We start from the raw sequence: 12659 nt of genomic DNA on the forward strand, positions 1-12659 counted from the left end.
ACAACTCAGTCTGGCTGGCGTCGTGTTACGGGGCATGGCCATTAGCCATTATCCATTTGCTGCCAGTGGGGGCAATGGCAATGGCAATGCCAATTTATGCATGTTTGCTTAGCAATAATTGTCAGCGATGTCTAGGGTCGGACTGGCAATTCCCATTCCGGGTCCCGCGTCCAATTCCCAGGGCAAGATTGTCTGTAATTCGAAGCGAACTTACTGGGCAGCCTGCAGAATTCTGAGAACGAGGCGGGCGCGCTCGTAAATTCAAGCCATCCGATCGCAGGCGATTTAGACGGAAAACACAATCTGGCATGGCCCCATGGATCATGGCTTGCGGCTCATTGAGGAAAGCAGTCTGCACATCAACAAAAATATTACTACTATTTGATTTTTTGGTTAATGATTCTAAGAGGCAACCAGGCAGCATGTTGTTAAGAATCTATAAGCTATATCAAAACAATTTGAAAAGTGCTATATTCAAACTTGACCTATAGAAACTGCATTTAAGTGGAGGGACTATTTTTTCAAGTGCATATTACCACGCAGCAGGCACGTGCACTGAATCCCGAAACAAGTCGATTGATCAGGTTGATGCCGCTTCCAATCGCAAGTGCCTGCTGCTGCTGCCTGCTGCCTGATTGATGTCCGTCCAATGGGCAGCTATTTCTGCAGAAATCTCTGTGCACTTAAACTCGATCTTGGACCACGGTGACATCTGCCTGCCCGGATCGCCTTTGAGCATTTCCGCGTGTCGCTCCTCTGGAGACGCCGGCGACACGTGCTCGCTCCTTATCGGGCGCTAACCTGTCCATATCGGACCAGCTGCCACATAGCCACCTATTCCACTGGGCATCCGCCGATCTGCCGTCGGCCATTCCACAGCCACGATAATGGTGTGGCGCCATGGCGTGAGCCAAATTTGGCATTCGGTGAAATGCTGCTCTTCTGTCGGACGAGTGGCGTTTGCTGCATTCCCCAAGCGGCGGCATTAGACGACGGACCCGTGTTCATAAGTCATAATTTGAAACCCCATCCCCACTGTGGCTGTTAGCCACTTAAAATCCACAATTTATCAATTTCACTGGCAGCACTCGTTGCGATGGGACGATGCGATGTCCGGCGATAAGCCACTGCGAGCAAGGACATTCGAAGCTTAGTTACACAAGCGAAAAAAACCATCTGCTAGTTAAGAAAACTATATAATAAATGTCTAGTTTTCTAAGTAGATATTATTTAGTTAAAAAAAATACATATATGATATGATTGAAAGAACAATTGAGTAATGATGCTCAGTGAGTTTTTCTCTGCGTGCAGTCAGCAGCCAAGGATGCGACTCCAAAGTGTGCATAAGCGAGTGGAAACGCATGAATCACTCGACGGATGCGTGGGAGCATCCATTGTCATCGGTTTTGGCCATTAGCGCATACATCCATATGTCAGCGGCTTCCATGGAGGACCAGTGCTACCCACGCACAACTGACCCAAGGCCTGCACTTCGTCTTTGGGGATTGAGCGGGTGAGTCCTTTGCCCACTGGCTGGGGAGGAGCAAGCAGATGCCATTGCCGGATGTGGGAAACCAAAGCTGTTGACAGAACTGGACAAATGAAGCATTATTTATGTTATTGATACGGCGGCGGAGAGAGTGAGATATATTATCTGGGTGGGTAGGAGCGAAAGGCCAAGAATTTGTAGCATACTCTTTGGCGTTGACCTAAATGACCCACAAACGGGGTGGCCATTCAAAGCGATTCACCAGCGAATTGGGTAGAGAAATATAATATTCACATTGGGTATGGATGCCAAAAAAAACCGAAACTATGACTAGAGAATTGGAATGAACTGCAAGGTTCTTTATATCAATTAATATAAGATAATTAAATAATAATAGTAAATTTGAAACTAAATAAATGTTTGGCATATCGCTTGAAATGTTGTTGCTCTGCGGTTTTCGTCTATAATGAAACAAAATGTTGTTCCATTTGACACGCTCCGAATGATTTCTTCGAATTGAGTTTATTAGCAAGTAATTTAAAGTGTGGATTAGTCTTCTATTTCGACACGCTCCAGATGAATATAATGACTTAACTGGCAAATCACTTGTTCTATGCCTACAGTTGGAGTGGGCATTCCCCTGCTAGCATGCTGATTAAAATAGTAATAAGCTGTGCAAATTAGTTACCAAGTGCTGACACCTCCCCCACCCAAATCCTCACCCACTCAGCTGTCAATCAGCGTCGAGTGGGTAATTAAAAAAACGAATGCCTGTGAAGATTAGTTGGCTTACACAAGATGAATGTCTGAATGAATTGTGACTTAATGGTCCATCTAGCACACTGTGTCTCCCGCTCCCCGATTCTAATGGGTTTTGACTGTTTTAATCGGCAATCAAGTATTCAGCGTTGGCTTAAATGGCGATGGCGTGTGTCAGAATGGAAAAGCAAACCCATAAGAATCGAAGCACAATTAATTAATTGCCTAGTTATGGCCCATTTGAATAATTATGCTCGAGGAGTGCGTACTCAGGACTTTCTAGAGCAAGTTCGGACTTTCTTCCTCCCTTCGTGCGATTCACGCAGTGATTTGCTTTAGCACTTCCACAGACAGAAAGGCGTCGAGAGCAACTTTTGACGTTAATTATTTATATTTTTTGCAGCGGCTTTGGCCAGCCGAAACTGGTTGGCATCCATCAGACTTGGTTACCTTTTTTGGCACATGCCGGGCCGGGACAATGCGGATTATTGTATTATTAATTGTATTAAATGATTTCGCTTGTTCTCCGAGTTACTTGTAGCAATTTATTTGTTCCCAAGCCCCATCGCAATCAGTTGTAATTATGCAAAATTCACTCGACTCTGGTGTTTTGCTCATGACGGAAGTCGATGCAGTGCCATCGGTATTGAGTATTAATTGCCATTATCTAATCTTGTAATCGGGGGAATCAGGGGACATAATGGCGCAGCGATCTTTGATGCCTGACTTCGGTTGTGGGAACCATGATTGCCTGGTAGCTACTTCTATTGATTCAAAATATGCATGTTGAATATTGAGCAGATGCTATTAACAAATGTTGCCAGTACTATGTAGCGCGGAACATTAGAGGTTCTCGCAACTTAAACCTTTCCACTTGCTACAAGCCATCAATTAGCAGCACACATGCTCACCTTTCTTCTCGAATTTCTCCGCCATAAATCTGTGGAAAGCAGCTTAAATCACGCGTCGCTCTTAAGTGCCGCCTTATCGGGCATAATCGCCGTTGAAATTTGCATACTGAGGCCACTAAATTTAGCCTAATGGGTTCTAGACTGATGGACTGATGGGCGCAGCCTGGTCCGGTACTATTCGGATATATGTGTCAATAAAAGTCGGACAATTAATTGCAGCGCGATTCCCAAGCTTTGGTAGCTGGATCAATATAAATATAGCTGGAGCAGATACATATACATATGTATATAGACCGCTTAACGATCGAATTAACATCAAACGCGCACATTTTATGGGCTGTCAACCAAACGCTGTTCACATAGATCGGTCGATAGCTCCTAGCTCGTGGCAACAATGAACCCCCATAGACTCTCTCCTAACTCTTTTTATTTTATTTGTCTAATTTTGGACAATTTTAGAATCACGATTGTTGAAACTCAAGCCGAAGCGGGATGAAATGGAACCGAAAGACTGAGACCGGGAATAAACACTCATCCTCCGCTCGACTGGCCCTCAAATTAATATTTATATTTATTATCATTATTTTGTGCAAACTTGTTCTTGGCCGTTTCGTTTCGTTTCGAAACGTGTTAGAAAGGCTTGGTCTGTCCAAGTCGGGCTTTGCGAAATGGCATTAGAATCGGCCGGAGAGAGATATATTAAAAGTCGGCTAGCACCCGAGCACTCTTGCTTGGTTTAAGACTTAGTCCCCGATCGCAGTTCTGTGATCATTCAAACGGAAACATCCAATAAAGACGGCCACGGTCTTGGCCACCATCTGATTGAAAGTGCCCAATCCCAAGTGACAGCAGGAGCATACCCATTTAGTTGCTAATTTAATTTAATTCTTGAAAGTGAGCTAGTAAATATGACGCCTTTGCTACGTGGAAGTGTCTTCCTGGCCGTTTTCCAGCTGATTTGCCAGTTGGTCCTGGCAACGGATTATTCCTGGTGTAATCCAGAGTTATGCGGCGGTGGTGTGAAACATATCGCGTGCCGAAATTCTGGAGTAAGTGTGGGCAAATAAATTATAAATAAGTGAAAGGTTATAAAAATTAACAGTCGAAAAGTTATACCTTGAGTACTAATCACATGCGAGTAAGAGATAAAATTGCTGTAAAAAACGGCGAAATTAAATTATATATTATAGAGTTGAACGTATCTGGTCGGTTAATTTATTTATATTTAAATTTAATCGCCCCTGATCTTTAATCAAATGGCGTAATCTTGTTTTAAGGGGACTCGATTCAAATTCAAATGGATATCATAATTAGAGATCGCCAATTTGATTGTGCCACAAGTCTTGCGAATTTCTACAATAATACTGTCTAAAGTTTTTTTTTATTTTTTGCACTAATCAAGACATAGTTTGTGATCCGGGGATTTTTCGAAGATAACTAAATTTAAATAAATGATTAGAACTCAAAATTTATAGTCTGAAAGAGATTTATTGGTTTCAGATGTATGTATATTAATTACAAGATACGTTTGCGTTCTTCCCATAGAATTTCCACAGACGCTGCCAGCCAGATGCAGTCCAGGTGGATGTAAGCCGGCACAAGGCGGATTTCCTGCATGGCCACAACAAGAGAAGAAACTTCCTGGCTCTCGGAAAAGTGCCAGGCTATTATCCTGCTGCCCGAATGGCCACAATGGTAGATTCAAGCTCAGTCAGGCAAACATGTTGTGGCACTAACCTCTGATATCCCATATCATCCTTAGGTGTGGGACGACGAGCTGCAGTACCTGTCCATGCTGAACACCCGCACCTGTAAGCTGGACCACGACGATTGCCACAACACCTTTCGGTACGCCAACTCGGGTCAGAATCTGTGTGCCGTGTGGCGTCCAAGAAGTCCCTATGTGAACGTGACCAGTTTGGTGGATGAGTGCCTGGGTCTGTGGTTCAACGAATTCGATCTGATAGACAGCAGCTTCATCGACTCCTTCAAAGTCACCCCAATATTGTGAGTGAAAAGGGCAATGTCCGTGATGTTCTGGGAACTAACAATATGCTTTGAATCAGTGAGGACTATGGTCACTTTGCGGAGATGAGTGTGGACAAGAACTTCGCGGTGGGCTGCTCCATCATGAGATTTACACGGCCCGACTATCCATCCGTGTATATCTACAACTTCATCTGCAATTATGCTTCACTCTACGCCCTGGGAGCTCCAGTTTATGAGACTGGACGTGCAGGCACTCATTGCACCACGGGCAGGAGCCCCTTCTATCCGGGATTATGTTCCACCCGCGAGGTGTACGATCCCAATTGGTAATAGTTCTGCACTCCAGGGGGATTCCCTCCACTCAGGTACAACTGCCAAGAGTATTTAGTAGCCCGTAGCTTTAGATCGAATACAAACCAATAAATGATCGCATCGATTCCAGCCAGTTTGCATAATTTATTTAAATGCGGCGTCATCATCCGGGGGTCCGCCACCGCCGACTTCTGACCCGGCTGGCATTGCATAATCCCAGTTGAGTTATAAACCCACAGGTTGTGCTGTAAGCCAACGGAGCTCGACCAAAATAAACAATGCGAATCACTAAGAAAGCCAGTCCTACTCTTTTCAGACTGGTTTGGCGCACAGAACTTTCATTTGCTATTGGCCAACAACTCATAACGATGTGCCTGGGCATATGCAAATGACAACATTTTTATTTGATTTGTGCGCAGAAGTTATTGATTTCTCCATTGTGATGTGAGAACCTGTCCGGTGATCTTTGAAAACCTAGCTTAGCTCGTGCAGCGACAAACAAACAAGAATATTGCCATTTAATAATACCCGATTATCTAAACTCACCAATTGGGTCAATGTCAATGTCAACTACTGGAAGCTGCAGACTGATAAAGTCACTGAACTGCCGGAGACACCTACGCTATCAATCTTTAAACGGGTGCTCCAGTTCGAGATATCATTTGTATTGAAAAATAGAACATTTGGTTGCAATGTGTGGTTTAGATGTTTGCCAGACTGAGCTGAATATGGCACCTCTAACCAGTCTAATGGATGCTCAAACCCTAACTAAATGCCGCGAGTTAGCTTTCTCTGGCTTGAACTTGACTCGGGGATTAACGATCTACTTAAATATTCTATATTTAAGTCGCGGAGCTGGGGAGCCAAGAAAGTGGAGAGTCTTCCCAGCCGGCAACGCAGGGGTTTATTGCTCGAGCTTTTCTAGAAGTCGTGCACTTTGAAGTTTTCGGTGTGAACGCTCTTTGGATGTGAAATCCGAAACAGAGACAAAGACAAAGACAACGGCCCCCGAAAATGGAAATGATTCATAAAACGTCGCTTGACCTGTCTCAAGCTGCGGTTTCGTTTTCGGACTGAGATCGGGATCGGGATTGGAAACGAAATCGGGATTGGTATCGGGATCGGGATCGGGGTCGGAATCGGAATCGGCAAACACCCGCCGAAATTAAACACCTGCAAATCAAAATTTCGTTATAAATATCGCCTTGCCGGTGGTCAGGACTTACATTACCATTTGAGCCCTAAGTGAGATTCAGTGAACATGAAGTACGGTAGATTCCAAACGATCAGTTGCCTCTTGATCATCCTGGGGATGGCCAGTGCGCAACCTCTGTCCTGGTGTGATCCGGACTTGTGTCCTGAAAACACGGTGCACATAGCGTGTAACAACGATGGCGTAAGATACTTTCATACCTCAGCACATAACACCAGCTTAAAACAGTTTTCATTTCATAGAATTTTCATGAAAGCTGCTCTCCGGATGCCACAATGGTGGACCTGAAACCGTATCGCAGACTTATCGTGGATGAGCACAACAAGCGGAGGAACTACATTGCCTCTGGATCGTTGCCCGGATACTATCCGGCCACCCGCATGGCCACCATGGTGTGGGATGAGGAGCTGGAGTACCTGGCCACGTTGAACCTGAAAACTTGTTACCTGGAGCACGATGAATGCCACAACAGCTACCGCTTCCGGAATCTGGGTCAGAATCTCTGTGGGGTCGATCGTCGGAGGAACTGGGACTTGAACGTGACCAATCTGGTGGAGCAGTCGATGGGCTTGTGGTTTGGAGAGCACAAACTCATCGACAGCAGCTACATTACCGATTTTAAACTCACCAAAAATCTGTAAGTCATCGATGCTCCCACTCTTCCACTGACCTAGCACACTAACATACTTCTTTTATATCATCAGCGAAAAGTATGGACACTTTGTGGAAACCGTGCTGGACAGGAACACCCATGTGGGCTGTGCCATGATGCGCTTCACCAATCCTCAGTACCCCTTCCTCTACATCTACAACACCGCCTGCAACTATGCCAGTGTCTATGCCATCGGAGTTCCTGTCTACAATGCCGGAAAACCCGCCTCTGAATGCCGGACGGGCAGTAATCCGGACTATCCAGCCCTCTGTTCCACGAAGGAGCAATACAATCCCAATCACAACTTGTTTTAGCTAATCAACCAAATGATAAATACACAACCAAAATACACATTAGTTAATGAACCTAATCAAAACAGCCTGATTGTTATTGCTTTTCTGACAATTGCACTAACTGATTGATACGTCATGTTTTGTTTATCGTCGTTCCGGCTGCTAAATTTAACTTGTTGCTAATTACCAATTCACCGGGCACTCAATTATTAATGTTAACGGAAACAATCGAAAGCGGTTCTCGGACACTGGGATTGGGCACCAAATATCTGGAAACAAATTTTACTCCTTTAAAAACATCTCAGCCAGGCGTATACGCAATACAAAATTCGGCTAAAAGAGATTGTGATGTTAGTGGTTAACTTTCTGTAAATAATCATAAGATATTGTATGTATTTTATGAGTTATTAGTATGTACTGGAATCACTACAAAAAATCAGTTTTAGAAACGATTCGCTTTCATCCCAAGGTGCATTCGGCTTATTTCGCGATTTACTGCATGTGACTGACCTATCCTGCACTCATTATTTCCGAAAACATGATGTCCCATCATCGAAGTGCAAATTAATTGTTAATTGCTCGAGATCACATTAAAAAGCAGTTAATTCATCAATGAGCCAGCTGCAATTCCCCCTTCCCCAAAAAAAACGAGCGAATCGCACAAACAATGTGCTCAATGCACCCGACGACGGAGTCAGTTTCAGTTCCAATCTTGGTAACAAACACGCGACCAGTCCTAAAGGAGAGACCTGACATTCCAGCCGTCTATTGTGGCCAATTTACGGTCCAGCAACTGGAGCTGTAGCCTAGATCAGACAGTGACTCCTATAACTCAGCTCGCCATGTGTGGGATTTCACGTGGAGCAAGCAAGGGATCACAGCAGCTGTCCCAGCTGGAGTTACACAGAGAAAAATGGAGTTAAAGTTTGAAGTTCATAATAAACTAAACCAATGTTCACTTCAATAACCAAATGTTCAGAAAGAATCAGAAAAAATTACAAAAAAGAAGGTTTGATTGTGTAGTAAGCATTTGGAAGATTGGCATTTCAAGATTGAACAACGATCAATTTCTGCTCTATTTCTTTCAGTGCACAGCTTCCTTGGTGCTCTGCCCACTGTCTACTTGGTACAGTAAAGCCTCTGCCGCGACTTTTATCTTGCTTTATCTGCGATTATGCATCATACACGAGTCCGTCCTGTTCACACAAATCTCCGCACTCCCACAGACCCTGGATCTGGATTGGGATCTGAATATGAATTCGGATCTGGATGGCTGGCTGTCGTTGCTGGTTATGCAAATTCCGATTACGAAGCTTTATCGCCGCCAGAATCTCAGATCTCGGGTCCAGCAGCTGTCGCTGTTGTCATCCTGTCAAGTTGAGAGCGAGCCAATAAAGATCTCGGTTTTGACAGTTTGCACGTTTATTGCGACAAGAATCCCCCAATCCCAATGCCTCTAAGCCTACCACCAGATGCCCAGGTCGCTGAATAGCTCCTCGGTGGTGGGCAGCTCAAAGTCCTCGTTCACCCACTCGGATCGCTTCTTGTTGTTTGGGTTCTTCTGATCGGTCGCTCCATACTCCTTGCGATAGCCCACATCCTCGCGAAGATCCTCCTCGTCGTACTCCTCATCGTCTTCCACTGCCTCCAGGGAGCTGCTCATGTTGCTCTTTCGCTTCGGCGGCACCAGTGGCAAGCCCTTCTCGCCCAGCATACGCTGCATATTTCCGATTTCATCCACCTGCTGTATTGGCGGTGGCTTCTCCTCCGTGGAAGGTTCCTCCTTGCCTTTTTCGATGTTAACTGCCACTGGGGAGGCGGCTAATCTCACAATCCTGTCGAAAAGTGTGGCAAAGTGTCGTCTAAAGCGGCTGTAATCAAAACTATCCTTGGTTCCAGCGTTGGCATCCAGTAATCCATGTGTGGATGAGGATTTCGAGCGGGTCAGCGGCCCAAAATGATGCAGCATATCAATGCCGGGCGCCATCGACTCCTCCCAACTCTGTTATAATTATCTTCAATATTATTCTAAATTTTCACATTTCACTTCTCAATCACTTGCCAGTTCAGTCCAGTCCTCGATGGGCACACTCAGCACTGAGCTTACCACATTGACCACACGTTCCTCCAGGTTCAAGGCATGAATAATCCATTTGGCTAAAGCCACGGCGCAGTTCAGGTCGCAGCGCTGTCTGAAATCGATAAAAATGATTAGTTAGATTTACATCAGTAATGGGGCCCTTGGGTACCGTGTACAACTGATGACGTGAAGTACTCAAATAAACAAGTTTATCTCTTTACCAACATTTAAACCTAAAAATTATAATTGCCTATTGCCGCACTTTTTATAAATAGTACACCTAGTACACTAATAAAAAACCTTAACCATAGAATGGATATACTCTTGAATCCATTAGCAATTACTAGGTATAGGCATGATAATTATTTAAGTGGGTTAGCGTGGAGGTGGCATGGTTAAAATAAAAATATCCAAATGGGTGGTAATTGTCGAGCAAAGTGGGACCCCTACTTGCGTTCATCCCTCCTAATCTCCACCAGTTTATCGCCCTCCAGGATAAGCTGGTCGTAGTTGGACTCGATTTGCATGGTGAGAGCCTCCTTGGGCTCACTCTCCGATTGCTCCTGCAATTGACGCTGCAGGGTCTTAAACTGCTGCCACAGGTCCTCCAGCTGGTCCTGTGGAAGAAACAAAGGGAAAATTACACAAAAAAGGACAAATTACAGGACGAACCCACCGTTTGCTTCCGTATACTCTGCTGGGTTTCATGGTGGACGTCGATCCGACGGAGGATTGGCTGGGCGGGTAGAAAAGGAGCCGCCATGAGGCGTTCAACGCAGCGGTTGAGTACTCCGCGCTTCGGCTTCTTCTTGTCCATTTTGATCAGGCCCGCTGAGTTGTCCAGCTGGAGAGTTCTCTCCACAATTCGCTCCAGGATCATGGCGAAGGTCTCCACGTAGTCGGACTGTATGCGAAAGCGATTCGAGTTTTTGGCGGCCACTACTGTGATTACTTCACTCTGCTTCTCAAGTCCTGGACAGAGTAATTGGAGTCCCAGAGCATGGCTATCGCTCTGCTCCTCCAGAAACTCCCCGAAAAAGGTGGCCAGTTTGGGGCTCACATGCCGACTGGTGATGCTGTACGTCAGCTTGATTCCAGCCGCCTTTTGCGGCTGACAAGTGCGATAGAACATGGACAGAGGAAGGTTGGCGCTTTGCTGGATGACCCGCGGAATGCCCTAAAAAGAATTCCTGATCTGTTAGATACACTACATCTATATCAATTCCTCTCACTCACCCTGGTACTTAGGAACGAAGCCACCACTTCCACCTTGGTGCTATAAATATGTAGCAACTCCGCAGTGTAAAAGTCCAGCTTAAATTCCTTACTTGTGCCTGCAGGTACATTCACAAAGCTCACTGTATCCTGACTGCAACGCACTCCATCTGGAGTCTGAAACACCAGCTGCAACTCAGCCAGCTCGGCCTTGATCTTGCAGCGCAGTAAGCCCTTGGCCGAGGGCAATTCCTTGACAGCCACATCCGCTGGCACGTCCAAGAGGAGAGTATCCAGATCATCGTTCGCCTCCTGCTCGATGGTGAAACTTAGTCGCACTTGATCCGCCGCCTGTTGGTTAAGCGCATCCATGTCTCGCACATCCACTGCTTCCTTGATCTCGTCCTCCAGCTTCTGAAGCTCCTTGTGGGCCTGGGCGAAACTCAGCTCCTCCATGTTTAGGGGCTGCACCTGGAACTGAAAGGGATCAGCGCCAAGGTAGCCCACATCGAGCTGACCCCTCGCGCCTAATGTAACGATTGCACCAGCAAGATTTTGCACATTCGAGCGCTGTATGGCCACCGGAGCGGGTGATTGATTTGGCCACTGTGCGGCCCAAATGATGTTGGCCTCTTCGTACAGATGCAACTTGGAGGAGTCCGAAATGATGGCGCTGATTAGACGGGCTCCAGGCTCTAGTAATGTACATGCAGTTGAAGATAATATTACGAATAGAATAGGAGAAGATTCTCACCCCAGTAGTAGCCAACCACAAAACTGGTAAAACATTTTGGAGCGTAGTCCAGCTTGAGCATGAAGTTGAACTTTCCATTGTCATCCAAGGAGATGAAGTTTCGTTCGCCCAAAATCATGATGTACGAACAGTTTCTAGATTGAACACGCCATTATATGAAAGTGGAGGATTGCTATTTCAAAATCCGATTCTTACTCTTTTACTTGCACCACCCGCATATCGACAATGCCTTCGCCGACGCCCTGCGACCAGGTGGGCTGATAGCTGCTCTTGGTGACCAGAGAGTGGGACAGATCCTGATAGCTAAAGCATTGCAGATCCCACGTGGCACTGAACCGAAAGAAGCTATCGGTTCTCTCGCAATAGGCCACCGGGGCGGGAAGAGCCCGGTGACCTGGGAATCGGCACTCGTACGATATGCCATCCTGCTCAAAGAAGGTCAGCGTGCCATCCAGATGCACCACGCAGAAAAACTCCCGTCCCTTCACCTGCCCAAAATGACCTTGGCACAGTCCAAACGCGACGCGCTGGAACTTGTGCTCCGCCTGCACCTGTAGACGCAACTGGGTGCCGTGCTCCGCCAATCCTCCGATGGCCACAACATTGTAAATAACAATGGCGTTCGGCAGGAGCACGCCCAATTGATTGGTGTTCTCATTGCGAACATTTCTGCGGATGAGGTGCAGTTGTTGTGGAAACACTTGGCTACAAATTCTGATAAACTCACCCACTAAACTTGCCAGCATATAGACCAATAATGGGAGCCTCCATTTGGCTCTCCAAAAGGAGGTCGGTGGCATCGTAACCCCTGCTGTGTGGATAGTAGATACTCAGCTGGCCCGTCTGGGAACCCACAATAATGTAGTCCTTTTCTTGAGTCTCCAGGCCAAAGCGAGCGCACAGCAAGCTAGCCACATCGTATTCCTCTCCAGGATCGGAGCACTGGGCAGACCACCAGCTGCAGACATTAAACAGCGACATGTTGCAACTGA

General features: G+C 46.1%; 3 protein-coding genes across 3 annotated transcripts; 2 read left to right on the forward strand and 1 right to left on the reverse strand.

The window, feature by feature from the left end:
• The first annotated feature begins 3958 nt into the window (after positions 1 to 3958).
• LOC122614197 (antigen 5 like allergen Cul n 1) lies at positions 3959 to 5518 on the forward strand. The gene is made up of 4 exons (XM_043788719.1): positions 3959 to 4208; positions 4705 to 4854; positions 4922 to 5166; positions 5226 to 5518. Exons 1-4 carry the CDS (start codon positions 4068 to 4070, stop codon positions 5476 to 5478), a joined length of 789 nt encoding a protein of 262 aa, XP_043644654.1. The 5' UTR covers positions 3959 to 4067; the 3' UTR covers positions 5479 to 5518.
• A 1203-nt stretch (positions 5519 to 6721) lies between these two features.
• LOC122614762 (antigen 5 like allergen Cul n 1) lies at positions 6722 to 7639 on the forward strand. Its single transcript, XM_043789411.1, has 3 exons — positions 6722 to 6856; positions 6916 to 7310; positions 7378 to 7639. Exons 1-3 carry the CDS (start codon positions 6722 to 6724, stop codon positions 7637 to 7639), a joined length of 792 nt encoding a protein of 263 aa, XP_043645346.1.
• A 1441-nt stretch (positions 7640 to 9080) lies between these two features.
• Positions 9081 to 12648, reverse strand: LOC122614590 (protein PTHB1). Its single transcript, XM_043789195.1, has 8 exons — positions 12395 to 12648; positions 11863 to 12336; positions 11668 to 11801; positions 10935 to 11608; positions 10375 to 10875; positions 10149 to 10315; positions 9681 to 9810; positions 9081 to 9620 (listed from the first exon to the last, which is right to left on the reverse strand). The coding sequence occupies exons 1-8, from the start codon at positions 12646 to 12648 to the stop codon at positions 9081 to 9083; spliced, it is 2874 nt and encodes a 957-aa protein (XP_043645130.1).
• Positions 12649 to 12659: the final 11 nt, after the last annotated feature.

The sequence above is a fragment of the Drosophila teissieri genome, chromosome 2R (assembly GCF_016746235.2).
Source record: "Drosophila teissieri strain GT53w chromosome 2R, Prin_Dtei_1.1, whole genome shotgun sequence".
NCBI lineage: Eukaryota > Metazoa > Arthropoda > Insecta > Diptera > Drosophilidae > Drosophila > Drosophila teissieri.